Source organism: Hordeum vulgare, chromosome 4H (genome assembly GCF_904849725.1).
Source record: "Hordeum vulgare subsp. vulgare chromosome 4H, MorexV3_pseudomolecules_assembly, whole genome shotgun sequence".
NCBI lineage: Eukaryota > Viridiplantae > Streptophyta > Magnoliopsida > Poales > Poaceae > Hordeum > Hordeum vulgare.
This window is the reverse complement of record NC_058521.1, coordinates 78,943,828-78,960,217: the sequence shown is the minus strand read 5'-3', so window position 1 is coordinate 78,960,217 and position 16,390 is coordinate 78,943,828. Positions and strand designations below refer to the sequence as shown.

Below are 16,390 nucleotides of genomic sequence, written 5' to 3'. Positions count from 1 at the left end.
ATATATATGTTGTTGTTGTTCTTTTTCTGACTTTCTTATTCCCATTTTGCAGATTGGATGTACTACATGCATGGAAGCTGGCATTGATGGAGTGCTTTAGTTCTAGTTTTCATTTGAGTTGATGAACAATGTGGAATTATATGTATATGTATATATGGATGAACAGTATATGTGGAACTATATGTGTATGTGTTGTGACCTATATATGTGCTATGAATATGGATGAAACTTTGTGCTATGAATATGTGTTGTGACCTATATATGTGCTATGTATATGTATATGTGTTGTGACCTATATATGTGCTATGTATATGTATATGTGCTGTGAAATAAACAAAACAAACAAAACTGTGACAATATGGGCTCTTTGTCGTCTGCCAGTTGATGGCAAAGGCCTTTGCCATCAGCTGACCGATGGCAAAGGTGCCACGTGGCGCCCAGCTGTGCAACCTGGGCAGCAGCAGCTGGCCATATAGTATCTTTGTCGTCTGCTTCCAGGGGGCAGACAGCAAAGAAGAAGGCACAGAGGAGGGGGAGGAGGAGGTGGAGGCAGACGGCAAAGAAGAGGGGGAGGCAGACGGCAAAGAAGAGGGGGGAGGCAGACGACAAAGAAGAGGGGGGAGGCAGACGGCAAAGAAGAGGGGGAGGCAGACGGCAAAGCCTCCATTAGCCCCTAATGGAGGCAACGCCTGCCGGCTGCCGTCTCGACATATTTGCCGACTGCTCTTATGAAAAGAGGACGACAAAGCTCTTTGTCGTCCGCTTCGGTGAGGCAGACGGCAAAGAAGCTACAATGCCGTCGTAGGCTGACGCAGAAATTTTGACGACAGTGGGATTCTTTGCCGTCTGTGATATACTCTTTGCCGCCCGTGATATACTCTTTGCCGTCTGTGATGGCAGACAGCAAATAAGCTAATTCTTGTAGTCATGAGAAGCTAATGAAACTACTCTAGAAGATCATAGAGAGCTTGCAAGAACTCATGAGAAGCTACCCTTCGAGAAGCTCAACTTGGAGCAAGAGCATGAGTTCCTAAAAGCAATCAATGATGATCTTCTAAAGAAGAGTTCTTCTTATCTAGGCAAACGACTAATATTATCCACTTTTGTTCCACACGTTAATCCTAAGAACACTAGTAACAAAGTCAAGAAAGTTTCTTCATCTAGTAACAACAATGCTAAAGTTAAATCTAATGATGTTGTTGCTAGTAGCTCTCTTGATTCCACTAATGATTCTCTTAGCCAAGTTACACTTGAGAAAGAAAATGATTCATTGAAAGGGATTATAGAGATAGGTGTCTTCAAGAGTCTTGCCGGAAGTAAGCAATTCGAGGAAACTGTGCGCAAGCAAGGAGGACATCGGAAGAAGCAAGGTGTTGGCTACTTCAACATCAACGGAGATGTTTAGGAAGAAGGTCCATATTCCATTCCCAAGTTTGTTCCTCAAGAGGATAAGTATGATCCTACTCCTCCCAAGGGAACAAGCTCACAAGATGTCCTTCTACCACAAGACCACAAAAGCAAAGGGAAGCTTCAAGAGGAGCTTGACTTATTTGAGGAGGAACCCCAAGCCAAGGTCAAGTGGATTCCCAAGGACACTACTAGCACTACCTCATCTAGTGCTACCACAACTCCAAGGATTCCCATCAAGTTGATGTGGATCCCCAATAGGATGAGATAGAAAGTTCTTGAGGGGTGACTCCGCTAATGAAATTCACTCTTATTCATTTTGGCAAGGACTATGTGCAATCAACCTCAACCATATGCATTAGTTCAAGGAGTCACACATTCCCCCAAAGGTAAGCAAGGTACAAGGTAATTAATGTATGTTTGTACATCATCCCACATGTGCTTCACTCCATGTCCATAGATATTCTTGCATATGTTCCTTGTGTTTGAGACTGACCCATATAGGTAAGAAGAGTTAGAAATAACAAGGATTGCTCCCAACTCAATATGATCTTCATGAACATTGAGCATCAACCACTACTTCACCTACTTAAGTCTTCTACGACAAAACCCAAGGTTAGTTTATCCCTCTTAGGGGTGATGTCATATCAAGGTGGAGCTTTACTCTAAAATCTTGAGTACAAGCATCTCCTAAGGATATGAACACACTAATGCTTTATGTATAAGTGGCAGCCCCACTTGTGCTGAGTATGATCTATGATGAAGTATTCTTAATTGACTCCTATGTCAATATACTCATATATATATGACTCCGTCATCGCCAAAGTGCTTGATAGATGCTAGGACATATGTTTGTGCATCTTCACTCCTGTTTTGCCCATCATCTTATTGTGTGAGCATGTTGGTCTGCATATTTTGCTCATTCGAGGACATCCAATTGTTGTTATTTGACATTTTGATTTACCTTTTGCCAATTGGATGGACAAGAATGCCTATGACCCTCCTCTAGCTATCTATGCTTTCTCGTCTAAAGTTCCATTCATGCTTCATCACATAACTTGAACAAGAACTTCTCGATCCCTCTGTGTGAAGTAGCACTCGGAGTTCTGTATCGACAAAGGCTGCATTCCAAAACCCCTTTGAGAATCTCGGTGAAACCAACCCCACAAACTCGGTTCCACCGACTTCCCAAGGTTGATCGGTGTTTTCCATCTCGGTACCACCGATATCATCATCTCGGTTACACCGAGTTTCCTTGTCAACTGATAGCATATGAACACAGTGACACCGAAATTGTAATATTGGTGACACCGGCAGCGACGGGTATAAAGCCTGGCGGACTGAATGTTTTGAAATCACCTCTTCAAACGTCTCGACCCCAAACCCTAATCTGTCGCACCTGGACCCTTGGTCATTGCCTTTGCATCCCTGAGCACCTCCTCCATTGGGATTCACAACCGTCGACGGATTCTTCGCCACTGTCGCCGTCATAGTTGGACCGTCACCAAGCTAGGGTATGGCTCCATACTTCTCATGCGCTCTTTTGTTCCGATTCATGCGCATTAGAAGAATTTATCTACAGTCCACCGTGTGCAATTCCTCCTCTTCACAAGAAAATGTTGTAGCATAGAAGAACGATGAAATTTTGGGTCTGATCTCGTGCAGCATGCATCTCAGTGATACCGAGTTGGTGAAATTGGTTCCACCGATTTCTATTTTAGGGTTCCTGAGAAACATCTCGGTGAGATCGTGTAGTTCTTTTCGGTGACACTGAAAAGACTACCAAGTCTATGTTTTGCGAGTGACTGATCTCGGTGACTCCAAAGTGACCAACCCGATGCTATCGATTTATATTTTGTAGAAGATCATATTTTGAGTTTTTGAATTGAAATTTTGAAAAACTCTTGTTTATTTTGTGATGCTCAACACTTCTGCTCTTCTATATCTATTTCATAGGGTTGCTTGTCTGCTGGTGTGTTGGTTGCTTGTCTTCTTGACTGCCAGGATATTTGATTCTTAGGATAGCCAGAATAACTTCAGGGAAGACAGTGCCGAGATAGATTCAGGCGCAAATCCTGAGAGGACACCTTCTGACCCAGGTACCCCAGCTCTGAGGGCTTGCCCAAGGCAGCTACCGGGTCTAGAAGGAAGTTTATTTCTGATGAAGAAGATTTAGACTTTGTTCCAGAGGAAACTTCTGCCCCTTAGAAACAGAAGGAAAAGGCTCCTTCCAAGAAGACTATCAGGAAAGAGTATGCAAAGCCTCCTGATCCCCTGAGTCTGCAAGGAAAGGCATGACAATCACCACTAAAAAACTTGCTAAGAAGCCAGTTGTGTAGAGAGCCAGGAAGAGGGCGATTCATGTCGTTGGGAGATAAATATCAATGTATGAGGACCCAGAAGTTGCTGAAGAAGAAGAGATCCCAGCTGAAGCCCCTCCTACAAAGAAGAAGAAGCTCATGGCTGATGCCATGCCCAGGACATCTTCTCTTAAGCCTCCCACTAAGGCTAAGAAGGTTGTAGCTCCCAAGAGGCCTACAAAGGATATACCTGCAACTACCAAGCAGAAAAGCCCTGCTTCCAGTGCCTTTGCTGGAGAGGAAGAAGAGGATACACCCATTCTCATGAAGCTCATACCTCATTTGCCACTTCATAATGCTACTCACCCAGTAGCTGAGGACATGAAGAAGAGGAGAGATGCAGGGTTGAGGAAGTGGAGAGCTATTGATCCATATGCTATCAGGAGAAGGACTGCTGTTGATCTTAGATTCCACACAAAGGAACATTTAGACTTTTATGAGATTGTTCTATATGACAAGAGTCCAGCTGTTAGTACATGAGATATGTTGATTGGGCTTATATCAAAGCCAATGAAGATTTCTTTCCCCATGTGCATGACAATTTTAATTCAGTGGATATTGAAGAATTTGTTGGGAGAGAGATGACTCCACGGAATGATGAACTGATCATGCAATTCTGTTCGACTGTTCATTTCTATGGTGATGGCTCAATTATCTGGATGACTGATGGTCACAAGTATGAAGCCACAATTGATAAGTGGGCCACTATAATTGGTGTCCCACAACAGAAAGAAGATGATCTGGATGTCTATTCTGGTATGAAGATGAACCACAACTCCATGGCTAATATGTACAAGCCAATTCCTCACCAGTTTGTTGCAACACACAAGCTTGGCTCTGTCTATTTATTGCAAGCAGGAATACCCACTACCAATACCACTATGAGACACACCTTGATGCCTAAGTCAGGCGATGACAAGATGATTAGAGGCTATTCCATCAACATGTTGCACCATCTAGACACTCACACTCACTTTAAAGTGATGGATTTGATGGTATAGACTATCAGAAGGAATGTTGCATATCAAAAGAGATCTTGTGGATATGCCCCATACATTCAGATGCTTATCAATGCCAAGCTAGGAAAGCATACATATCTACTTGATCGTCCCCATTTTCCCCTTCAGCCTAAATTCGAAGATAATGTGGTTGTGATGGATGACAATGATCCCATCTCAGCCGCAACTAGACATGCAGCATAGGCAGAAGCATCAGAGGCTACTAGGAATGTGCCATCACCAGTTCCACAGCTCAGATTTCAAGCTGAGCAAATGGAATTTCTAGCGAGCACTATCCAGGGTATGGAGAAGAACATCTCAGAGATTCTGCTAAACCAAAGCAGCTTAGAGAGGATCGTGGAAACCAAGTTCCATGATTTGGACGTCAAAGTGACAAAGATATCTGCTAGTGTTGATTAGGTCAAGCATGAAGTTGATGGCGTGAGGACACCCAGTTCAACTAGTGATGATGAAGAGTCGCCTCCTCGCACTACCACTCACTTCAGTACCAGACCCAGGTCAGTAGTTGTGCCAGTGTCGGAAGCAAGACCAACTTCATCAGTTCAGGCATCTGCACCCTCAGCTTCATCCCCATCTCCAGCGCCTCCAGTATCAACACCTCCATCTGCAGGACATTCTGCCGAAGCCTTCGCCGACGCTCTTTTGCCTACTCCATCATCGACTGTCAGAGGAGATAGAGACCAAAGAGACGATTAGCTCTATACTTTTGAACTTTTTGGTAACTTTTTTCCAAAGGGGGAGAAATGTATAGATCATAGGGCTGAGAGAGAGAGAGAGAGAGAGAGCTTTTTACTTTATTTGCTCTCGTTTGGTCTTTACAAAACTTTTGTCTCGTTGGATGACTTTATCCAGTTACCTGTGTTTGATCATATGCTTTGCTTGGTTGATGCTACTACATTATTATCTTTGAACCTATATATATTATAATTTTTGAACCTATATTATTATCTTTGAACCTACATTATTGTTTTTGGTGTCATGCGCACTACTATTCATTCATATCATGTATGCGCACCACGAAGATATATGTGACATGGAAGAGTGATCCATGATCCTAATCGATTGTGCATTTGCATTCAAACACAAATTATAAATAATGCACAAATTTAGGGGGAGCTCTTGCTTTTCACATACTTCTCAAAGCATCGATGCTAATCATTGATTATATCTTTTGTCGAAGCTTTGATCTATATGTTGTCATCAATTACCAAAAAGGGGGAGATTGAAAGAACAATTACTCCCTAAGGTGGTTTTGATAATTGATCACAACATATGCATCATTGGACTAATGATTCTATCCAAGTGTATTTCAAAAAATTTCAAAAGATGCATTGGCTAAAAGCTTATGTGGAGATGCCCCTTGATGCAAGAAAGGAATAAGATTGGCTGAAGCTTCAAGCAAGAAGACTCTTCATTTTATATTTGTGAGAAATCACTTTTGAGTCCATAGGAAAGCCAATAATGTAAAAAGGGGCGAGGTATTAAAATGAACTGGTCGCTCAAGTGCTCAGAGATAGCCACCAAAAATACTGAGTCATTTTCCCACATAACTTTTCTGCCCAAAGCCAAATATCCAAAATCGGTGACACCAAGTTTTCAAATTCGGCCCTAACGATTTTCAACCGAGATAGAACCCTAGCCAAACCTACCATTTTGGTACAACCGATTCTGCATCGGTGCTACCGAGTTTAGGTGACCAATTTTGTGTTGCCTCGGTACACAAAATCGGAATTTCCGAGTTTGAGTATCGGTGTCACCGAGTTGTCTCATCTAACCGTTAGCCACCTTTTCGGTTCCACCGAGTTGTGTATATCGGTCTCACCGAGATTCAAAAGTTTCCCCTTTCGTGCAAGTCGGTACCATCGAGTTTATGACTTCGATGTCACCGAGTTTATCACTTTAGGTGTAACAATTGGATTTTGGGTGCTCCTATATATACCCCTCCACCTACCTCTCATTCGTAGAGGAAGCACTTAGAACACATTTACACTTGCGAGATTCATTTTTTTGAGAGAGAGCCACCTACCCATGTGTTGAGATCAAAATATTCCAATCCATTCATTTGAAACTTGATCACTAGCCTCCCCAAGTTTCTTTCCACCAAATCAATCTCTCCTACCCATGCCTATTCTGTGAGAGAGTGATTGAGTGTTGAGGAGACTATCTTTAGAAGCACAAGAGCAAGGAGTTCATCGTTCTACCACATCTATTACCTTTTGGAGGGTGGTGCCTCCTAGATTGGTTAGGTGTCGCTTGGGAGCCTCCTACTTCATGTTGTGGAGTTGAACCAAGATGTTTGTAAGGGCAAGGAGATCGCATACTTCGTGAAGATCTACCGTAAGTGAGGCTAGTCCTGTGTGGACGGAAGCTGTGGTGGAATAGAGAAGGCCGCTTCTTTGTAGACCCCTTGTGGGTGGAGCCCTCCGTGTACTCTCGCAGTCGTTACCCTTCGTGGGTTGAAGTCTCAACTAACATGGACGTACGATAGTGCCACCTATCGGAACCATGCCAAAAATTGTCGTGCCAACCTCTTGCGTCTCATCTCCCTACCTTACTCCTTTACTTTACACTTGCATGTTTTACATTCCACCGCTATACTCTTAGATGTGCATGTGTAGGGTGTACTTGACTTGCCATAATTGCTAAAACCTGTGCACAACTAAAATTGGGAAAATGCTAAGTTTTTATTGGTCAAGTAGTCTAATCACCCCCCCCTCTAGACATACTTTCGATCCTACAGGAACCTTTGGATCTTGATCTTGGAGTTCTTCGTGTTCTTCTTCGTTCTTCCTCTCATTTTCTTCCATATCATTAGTTCTTGTTGTGAGATTTGAGAGAGAAGGACTTGGGTACTCTGTGTGCCCTTGTCATCGCATTTGGTGCATAGGTTTGAGTTCTCCACGGTGATACGTGGAAGTGAAGTTTGAGAAGCTTATTACTCTTTGGGTGTTTTAGCACCCTGTAGCTTGTTTCTCCTGGGTGCCTTGGTGACTTAAACAGTTGGTGGTGCCTAGGAGCTCAATCATTGTGGTGTAAAGCTCCGGACAAGTGTCGCGGCTCTCCGATTAGGTTGTGGAGATTTCCCCGAGCATTTGAGGTTACCTCGAAGCCATATTCCATTGTGGTGAAGCTTCGTGGTGTTGTTGGGAGCCTCCAATTAAGTTGTGGAGATTTCCCCAACCATGTTTGTACGGGTTCGGTGACCACCCTCAAAGGTCCCTTAGTGGAATCACGACATCTTGCATTGTGCGAGGGCGTGAGGAGATTACGATGACCCTAGTGGCTTCTTGGGGAGCATTGTGACTCCATACCGCTACAAGCGGAGATTAGCATATGCAAGGGTGTGAACTTCGGGATACATCATCATCTCCTCGTGCCTCGATTATCTCTTACCTAACCCTTTACTTATGCACTTTACTTTGTGATAGCCATATTGTTTCTTGTTATATATCTTGTTATCACCTAGTTGTTTATCTTGCTTAGCATAAGTTGTTGGTGCACATAGGTGAGCCTAGTTGTTTTAGGTTTTGTGCTTGACTAATTAAATGTTAGTTTTATTCCACATTTGTTCAAGCCTAAACCATAATTATTTTAAAGCACCCATTCCCCCTCCTCTAGACGACATGCACGTCCTTTCAACCACGCAAAAAAGGAAAATTGCATTGGATACTCGATTACTAGGTTAGTCCCAAAAAATGATATAAAATAGCATATAATTGCATGTAAAGCATCCAAGATTGATAATATAATAGCATGAAACAATAAAAAATTATAGATACGTCGAAGACGTATCAGAGAGTAGCGTGTGTTCTAAGGTTGATTCAAAGTGAATGGTCAACCCTCTGTCGCAGTGGTAGAGGGGTATTTATAGTCCAACTCAAATTTTCCTATTGGAACAACTTATGTTGTAAATATGCCGGGCGACTCGTGGGTTACCGGACGTCCGGTGTCAAAACAAGCACGGGACATCCGATGGAATCACCGTTCATCCAGTGGCTGTCCCGAGTTGATGGATAAGTGTAGTGCAAATGGCTAAGGAGGATTTGTCGGACGACTCGTACTTGCCGGTCATCCGTGTCTTGGAAGGCACCGAACCTGGGGTGAGTACCATCCATCTTTACTTTGTTGGTTCACACCATATTTTTGGGCGTTGTCGCACGTCCGATGGCATAGGAAGACATGACGTATAATGAGGATCAGGCGTCCAACAAGTTGGCTATGCACATGATAGAGTGGATTTCCGGTGCGGACCAGAAATTCAATAGTTTCAATCTATTGAGATGCACTGGATTTTTGGTAGGTACTAGACGTCCGAAGAGCAATGAGTGACCATACGTCCGGTAGATACCGATCGCCCGATGAGACAGATACAAAAAGAGCTCATCCTCGGGAATGACTAGTGGGTCACATGGTGAAGTGCCTAGTAGTAATTTGTGGGTGTATGAGTGACAAAAGATGAATAACGAGAGAAATGTTTTTGAAGCAACCGTGTTTTTGAGAAAATCATTCAAAAGTCCCAATGGTCCCCTCTTAATAGTGCAGGATCCCTATACTCAAGAATAAACTGTAAAGTCTAAGATATTTGTCTTGTTTCCTCGCTCTTGAGCAATACACACTTATGTAGTCATGATCCACACATAATTCCTTGGGGACTAAAACCTAAGATATATGTTTTCATCAACATCAAAATATGATTAAGGGAATGATTGCACTTTCAGCTTGGCACATGCCTCCTCCTTCTTGGCATTCTCCGTCATCTTGTGCGCCCCCTCCCTTCTTGCTTCTCCTCCTCCATCTCCCACTTCCTAAGCTAGTTTCTAGGCACATGAGTGGCTAGATCAAGCCCTTCTTTTGTTGGATCACCACATTCATCTTCATTGGCCATGGTGGTATTGAGGGAATTGGCAATGAAGGCGGGTCACTTGCTTTGCTCATTTAATTTCACCCAAGAATGTATAAATATGAAGTGCTTATTTCCGTCTTTTGGTACAACATCCATCCACATGCGGGCTACCAAAGGAAGACAATAAAATGGTTAACAAGTTGCAGCATTGAACAAATCAACCAAATGACCAACATATAGAGAATCAAGCCACAAAACTTACGAGCTTGAGGAGTGATGTGCCACTTGGGCATTGGTTTCACACTTGTTGGCATGAGCTGCAAAACTTGTTGACATCCTCTTGAATGATGTAGCATCGCTTGGCTAGTGACTTTGGATTGTGACCATGGACCACTTTCCCGCAATAGGGATTGTATCACTTTTGCTCATGAAGTCAATCATGCAAACTTTACCAAAATGTCGTACCCTTTTGCTTCATGCCATGAAACGAATACGCACTAGCGGCCAACTCTTCCTCACAGGTGAAATCATCCTCCTTGTTCGAGTAGACGATTTCCTAAAAATGCGACTGCTTACTGTACGCCAGATGGGTGTGTGTCAGCTGGGTGTCCTCTAGCTGGATTTTACTCCAACTGGGAGTCATCCACTCGTCCGTCTTCGTATCCGTCTTTGTCATGGATAATGTTCATCATTGCCTCGTCGTTTTTCCGCCATCGTGCTTGGTTGAGGCATTCCAACAAACAATAATCTAGCACCGACGAACGTGAGCTCTATAGCGGAAATTAGTGACCGAAAAGCGTCGGCTGCTCCATGACGAAGTGGTCGTTGTTGAGTTTGACGGTGAACGACGCTCGATGGCCGGAGGTGAAGGAGGCCGTTGGCTGTTGCGGCGATTGCTGCGCGCCAAGCGTACAGTGGTGTAGTAGTAGGACAACTTCACCTAGGCACACCATAACTACGATTGATCTGGTGACACTGGTCCGACGGTGTGCTTTGGATGATGAGTTACAGCCTGAACGGTCTCTATTGCCTTCTTCTTCGCCTTCCTTAGCACTCGGGGGGCATGACCTTGAGGGCAACCTCCTCCGGGTTTAGGTCCTGCAGAGAACGAACATTGTCTTTAGCTTCTTTGGCGGTTCTTTTATGACGATGGATGGAGGAATGACATGATGGAGGGTGTGGGCAGAGATAGGGAGAGGGATGGACTTTCGCATGAAAAGAGTGACATGATTGTCAGAATGCGCGAGCTTCGTCTCGGTTTTGGATAGGGCTTGGATCTCGGTCCAACGCAACGGACGTTTAGACTCACTCAAATCTCCTCTCGGTTTAGTACCGGTTTAGGAGACGCCAGAGGTTCAAATCATCTTAAACATTTAAGATGAGTCTAAAAGTGTTTGGTCTAAATATTTACGGACGGTTTGGTTATCCGTGCCGCTTTATCTGCCCAACTTCGTTGTGTCAGCAACATTGCTAATCTTCTAGAATCCATTAAGACAAACATCACATCAGCGACGTTGCACATGTGCCACTGCTCGACCACCCTTCACTGTATCGGTACCTTGCTCATTCACTCACCACCAGCTATTAGCTCTAGGCTCTAGCTAACCCCCCAAATTCGTTAAACCCGAAAGCAATTCTTCAATCAGTAACTGCTCCCACCCAATCCAGCTCGTACTGACCAGGGGCAGCTCGTTCAGGTTAATGCCAATCCGAGCAAAAAAGCTGGGTATTTTTTACCGAATTCGGCCATTCCAGTTTCATTCTCGAAGTCAAACTTAGCGGCTCCATTTCCAGATTCTGTGTTCGGCCCTTCACGTGCTGCTTCCTCCGATCCGGCGCCGACCGCGCCCACCTCCTCCTCCCTCGATCCGCATTAACTACTCCCTCTTCCGGTGCCGCCGCCTCCTCCTTGTCAATGCGGTGGAGGCGTCGGAGCTAGCTGCACATCGCGGCAGGCGTGAAGAAGGAAGAGCGGTGGAGGCGGATGGAGGAGGAGGGGAGGTCGCTGGCGGAGACGCCGACGTGGTCGGTGGCCACGGTCACCACGCTCATGGTGGCCACATGCTTCCTCATCGAGCGCTCTCTCTCACGCCTCGCCAAGGTAACCTTCGTCCGGCAGCTTGCTTAGTGGAAGCTGGCACGCGTAGCTGATCTTTTCATTGGTTGATGCGCAGTGGCTGCGGAAGACGAAGCGGAAGGCCATGCTCGCCGCACTCGAGAAGATCCGCGAAGGTGGCACCCCACGATAGAAACTCTGGAAATTTGTCGCCTACCTCAGTTTGACTATCTTTAAGCCGTTAATCTTAACGCGGTTTTTACTGTTTACAAATAATAACCATGTTCACTCCAAGGTCGTCACGATTTGTAGTTTCATCACTTTATAAGACGGGAATCGAAAGTAGATAGGGACTCCCACTGTAGATGTGGTTCCATACCTTGATGAAACCTTATAGCATAGTGATTGACCAACCTTTTAAAAGGGACTTTTCTTGTGCTACTGTTGTTCTTGCTTGTAAGGTGTTTGAATTTTCGCCTCAATGAGGGAACCATGTCTCACTTGCAGAACTGATGCTGCTCGGTGTGATATCACTGCTGCTGAGCCAGACAGCCAGGTGGATATCGGAGATCTGCGTGCCATCGACGCTCTTCACCAGCAAATTTTATATGTGCACAGAGAAGGATTTCGACGATCTGGATCAACATGGAGAGCACACCGCTAACAACACCCACATTGCTAGAATCCTAGTTGGTGGCCAGTCGATGCATGTTTGTGATGAGGTAAATGTCAGAATCGACTATCTCCCATCAAACCTTTTGTTTCATATGAGATAAATCATCTTGTTGTCGCTTTCTCTGCTTGCAGGGTCATGAACCTTTTGTTTCATATGAGGGTCTTGAGCAGCTGCATCGCTTTCTGTTTATTCTTGGTTTTACTCATGTGCTTTACAGTTTTGTGACAGTGGTTCTCTCAATGATTAAGGTATGTCTTCCTTACTTGTTACTGATTTCAGTATCTGATGTAGCAACACAGTCTCGAAGTGCCCAATATGCTTCTTTTGGTGATTGTTACAGATATATAGCTGGAGGAAGTGGGAAACTCAAGCATGTACACTCTCAAGGGAGCAGTTGCAACGTAAGGTCAAGTGAAATTGGATGCTCGTTAGGTCATATAGTAGTACTAGTGATACATTCACTTAATAATGATGTTTTGTTCTACCTGAGAAGTTTTTCCCTCTCAGCTAGGAGAAAGGTTATGCGAAGGCAATCTACCTTTGTTTTTCATCATGCATCTCACCCATGGAGCAAAAGTAAAATACTTCTCTGGATGGTAAGTTCGCTGTTGCTTCAAGAACAGTGTTGTGGTTGCCCTGATTCTTATTGCATATTTTCCTTGTGAGTTTTTCAGTTAGTAATGACTTAACAGTTATAACTTTCCTGCTTTATTTGCCCAGTTAATTTAGTCTTTTCACCTTTACTTATAGATATTGAACAGAGTCCAATAATATTATTGGACTAAAAGTGTAAATGAATCATGTATCTGTACTATTGTAGCTATTTAAATAGGTAATATGTCCATATGTATCCAACTACACTTGCTCTCTGTGACGACATGTCGACTTTTTCCGGCCGCAAAAGCTTTGCGTCATATAGCTTATTGATACATGATGTCTTTTGTGATCGATGGATTTTATTTTTTGACATTTCTAATCTGAGCTAGTAACCAAATGTTGCAGCTGTGCTTTCTGCGCCAGTTTAAGGGTTCTATTAAAAAATCAGATTATATGGCATTAAGGTTGGGCTTTATCACGGTAAGTGCTCTTCATCCCTCTATTTGATCTTGTCTACTATAATCCTGGTGATAATCCATTTCTTAAATGCATTTTTAATTTTCTTTATCAGTATCATAAGTTGCCGCATTCGTACGACTTCCACAAATACATGGTACGGAGCATGGAAGATGATTACAATGGAAGTGTTGGTATCAGGTAAAACATAACATTGAGATTATCTGTTTTTCATTGATCATATAAGTGCTTACACATAAAGATCAAACAAACTTAACAGATGAAGAAATCTTAGCATTTATCCTTCTTGGATTTTGATTATAATATGATACTTGCTTGTGGTTTGCATAGGATTTATAAATATATTATGCTCTCTCTTGTGTGTGCTAACACCCATTTGCTGTACAGTTGGCCACTTTGGGTTTATGCAATAATATGCATCTTTGTGAATGTTCATGGTATTACCTCCTTACTTTCTCATACAAACATAGAGATCTGGTTGTCTATTTTAGTCCTCATTAGGCCTGCCACGTTTCACTAATTGCAGGTCTTAATATATATTTCTGGCTATCATTTGCCCCTGTCATTGTAAGTATCACCCCAACTCAAAGAAAAAGTATCACCCATATTTCTGAACCAACGCGCTCATCGCAGTTAATTGTTTTTCCCTTTTTTTATCTGAAAATGGTATTTATGTCCTGGCCTAATTACACATATTCAAAATGTTCAAAGCTCGTCCTGCTTGTGGGCACTGAGCTGCAGCATGTTATCGCTCAGTTGGCACTGGAGGTTGTTGAGGCAACAGCCACAAATGTCGGAACGCAACTGAAACTGCGGGATGATCTCTTCTGGTTTGGAAAACCTCGGGTTCTGTGGTGGCTTATACAGTTCATCTCGTTCCAGGTAATGTCTCTGACTCTCTTACTATGTAGATGATGTTGTGTTGTGATGCTTTGAACATCTTCCACATCCTAATATTTACCCTTGCTTCCAGAATGCCTTTGAGATGGCGACATTCTTATGGTCTCTGGTGAGGATCACCTTACTATGTGATTAGTTATATGTTGTGTTGGATTAACATGCATTACTGTAGGAGATGTAAGGAAGATGCTGGTTCATGACATCTTTTTGATTCTATATCATAGCTTAGGCTATTAATGCTAAATGCATGGTGGTTGCAAAACTTTCTAGGCAAGGCAAAAGAAGGGAACATCATCACCTATCATGACTCGTCACTTTATATATGATAAATCCAATGGATATAATGGATTTCTTTGTTGCTTCTTTTGGTTGTTTACTACTTTGCATTCATCCTGTGCAGTGGGAACTGAGTGCAAATTCTTGCTTCATGAAGAACCAGTACATGGTGGTTATTCGCTTGGCTTCTGGGTAAGTTGCGTATCAGAATATGTTGCGAGTTAGAAGAGATGTTGGCATCTCAATATACATTTGACATATTATTTTGAGAAACTTGCCACATATCAATTTTTTACAACAGTGTGTCTATGACAATTTACTTTATGAATCACATGTCTTTAGTAAATCTGTATTCTGAAGATATAATTATATGCATGAACTGCATTAAGTTTGATTTTTGGTAGTAGACTAGTGAAAAATCCCACCATCATATGGATTAAACACTTTACGAAGTGCATTCGCCTGGACTCTGGACTCATACAGCTGTTTTTATTCCCTCTGAGCACTGCAGGTTGCTTGTTCAAGTTTGGTGCAGCTACAGTACGCTGCCTCTTAACGTGATTATCTCCCAGGTATTTTTTGGATGATAAAACCTAATTTGAATCAAGAGAGCCACTTAGTGAATTCTCCACTTATTTCGCCAGAATTATTGACTGTCAACCTACTGTACTGATGAATACTTTTCTTGGTAGGCCATATTTTTTTCCCTCATTAATTATCAAGCTTTTTTAGTATATCCTCTTTATGCAGTTTGTAGTCGACAAGGTAGGAAGGAAATATGTCGAGGCTGGTCTTCTTTTCACTTATCTTGTTTCTTTGTTGAAATTTGCAGATGGGTTCCAAGTTCAAGAAGTCACTGGTCTCCGAGAGCGTGAGGGACTCCCTCCACAGCTGGTGCAAGAGGATCAAAGAGAGGAGGCACAATCCGCTCTTCATGCGGAACGGGACACTCACGTCGAGGTCGGTCTGCTCCCTCGACACGACCATCTATGAGACCGACCACGAGACCAACACGGTGTGCACGCTGTCAAGGACTGTGTCGGCATCGTCCCTGGACGAGGCACTGACCGCGATCACTGTCGATGACGAGGAGGAGATCTCTCACATCGAGGAAGATACCCGACACACTTAGTTACTCAGATTAGCCCTGTTCTTCACCGGACTAAATATGCACAGCTAAAACTCTACTGAACTTGAAGAACAGTGTCCATTCCTGCCTAAGCTTCATAGTAACTGCAGAAAAGGACCTGCGGATTACCCAGTATATATGTGTGTAACTGCAAGTGATTGCTCCTCATGTCTCATGGCCACTCTGTGCAAAGTAATGTTGTGTCCATAGGACGCCTCCACTTCAAGATGATACTATCATCTTTGTATTGACTTATAACGTTGTACTAAATCTTCAGAATTCACAACTACGCGCAAAGGAGCGTTTTGGGCAATGACGGTGTTTTGCATCGTTACCTTTTTTTTAAAGCATTGCTTGGACTTTATCTTCAGGGTGAAAACCCGGGATTTTACCTTTGATGGTTGGATCCGGGCATCCGGCACTTCAACATCGTTTTCTTCTTAGAGGCGTTGCTGCTGAAGAACCTTTCTCGTTTTCTTTGTAGTTCGTCGATCATAGTTTTGATTGTTTCAGAGTTTTTTCCCCTTCGCATAGGCGGAGTTTATGTCTTGTATAACTTTGCTCTTTGCCTGAGTGATTCTTTGCGGGTGTGTGCATCCGTGTAAGTTGTTTGCAGAGGCTTGGTATATGCTCATTGTGTTTGTGCCCTC

At 43.3% G+C, this 16,390-nt stretch overlaps 1 protein-coding gene across 2 annotated transcripts; it reads left to right on the top strand.

Annotated features, from left to right (window-relative positions):
* The first annotated feature begins 11,164 nt into the window (after positions 1 to 11,164).
* On the top strand, positions 11,165 to 16,053 carry LOC123447940 (MLO-like protein 4). 2 transcript variants are annotated; one of them, XM_045124677.1, is made up of 16 exons: positions 11,165 to 11,326; positions 11,424 to 11,730; positions 11,804 to 11,861; positions 12,193 to 12,407; positions 12,493 to 12,609; positions 12,702 to 12,762; positions 12,869 to 12,957; positions 13,364 to 13,438; positions 13,530 to 13,615; positions 13,823 to 13,872; positions 13,962 to 14,002; positions 14,147 to 14,317; positions 14,409 to 14,444; positions 14,736 to 14,803; positions 15,123 to 15,183; positions 15,444 to 16,053. In XM_045124677.1, the coding sequence occupies exons 2-16, from the start codon at positions 11,614 to 11,616 to the stop codon at positions 15,741 to 15,743; spliced, it is 1,545 nt and encodes a 514-aa protein (XP_044980612.1). In that variant the 5' UTR covers positions 11,165 to 11,326; positions 11,424 to 11,613; the 3' UTR covers positions 15,744 to 16,053. The 2 variants fall into 2 exon arrangements, with proteins under 2 accessions (XP_044980612.1, XP_044980613.1); XM_045124678.1 differs by having other exon boundaries at positions 11,165 to 11,730.
* Positions 16,054 to 16,390: the final 337 nt, after the last annotated feature.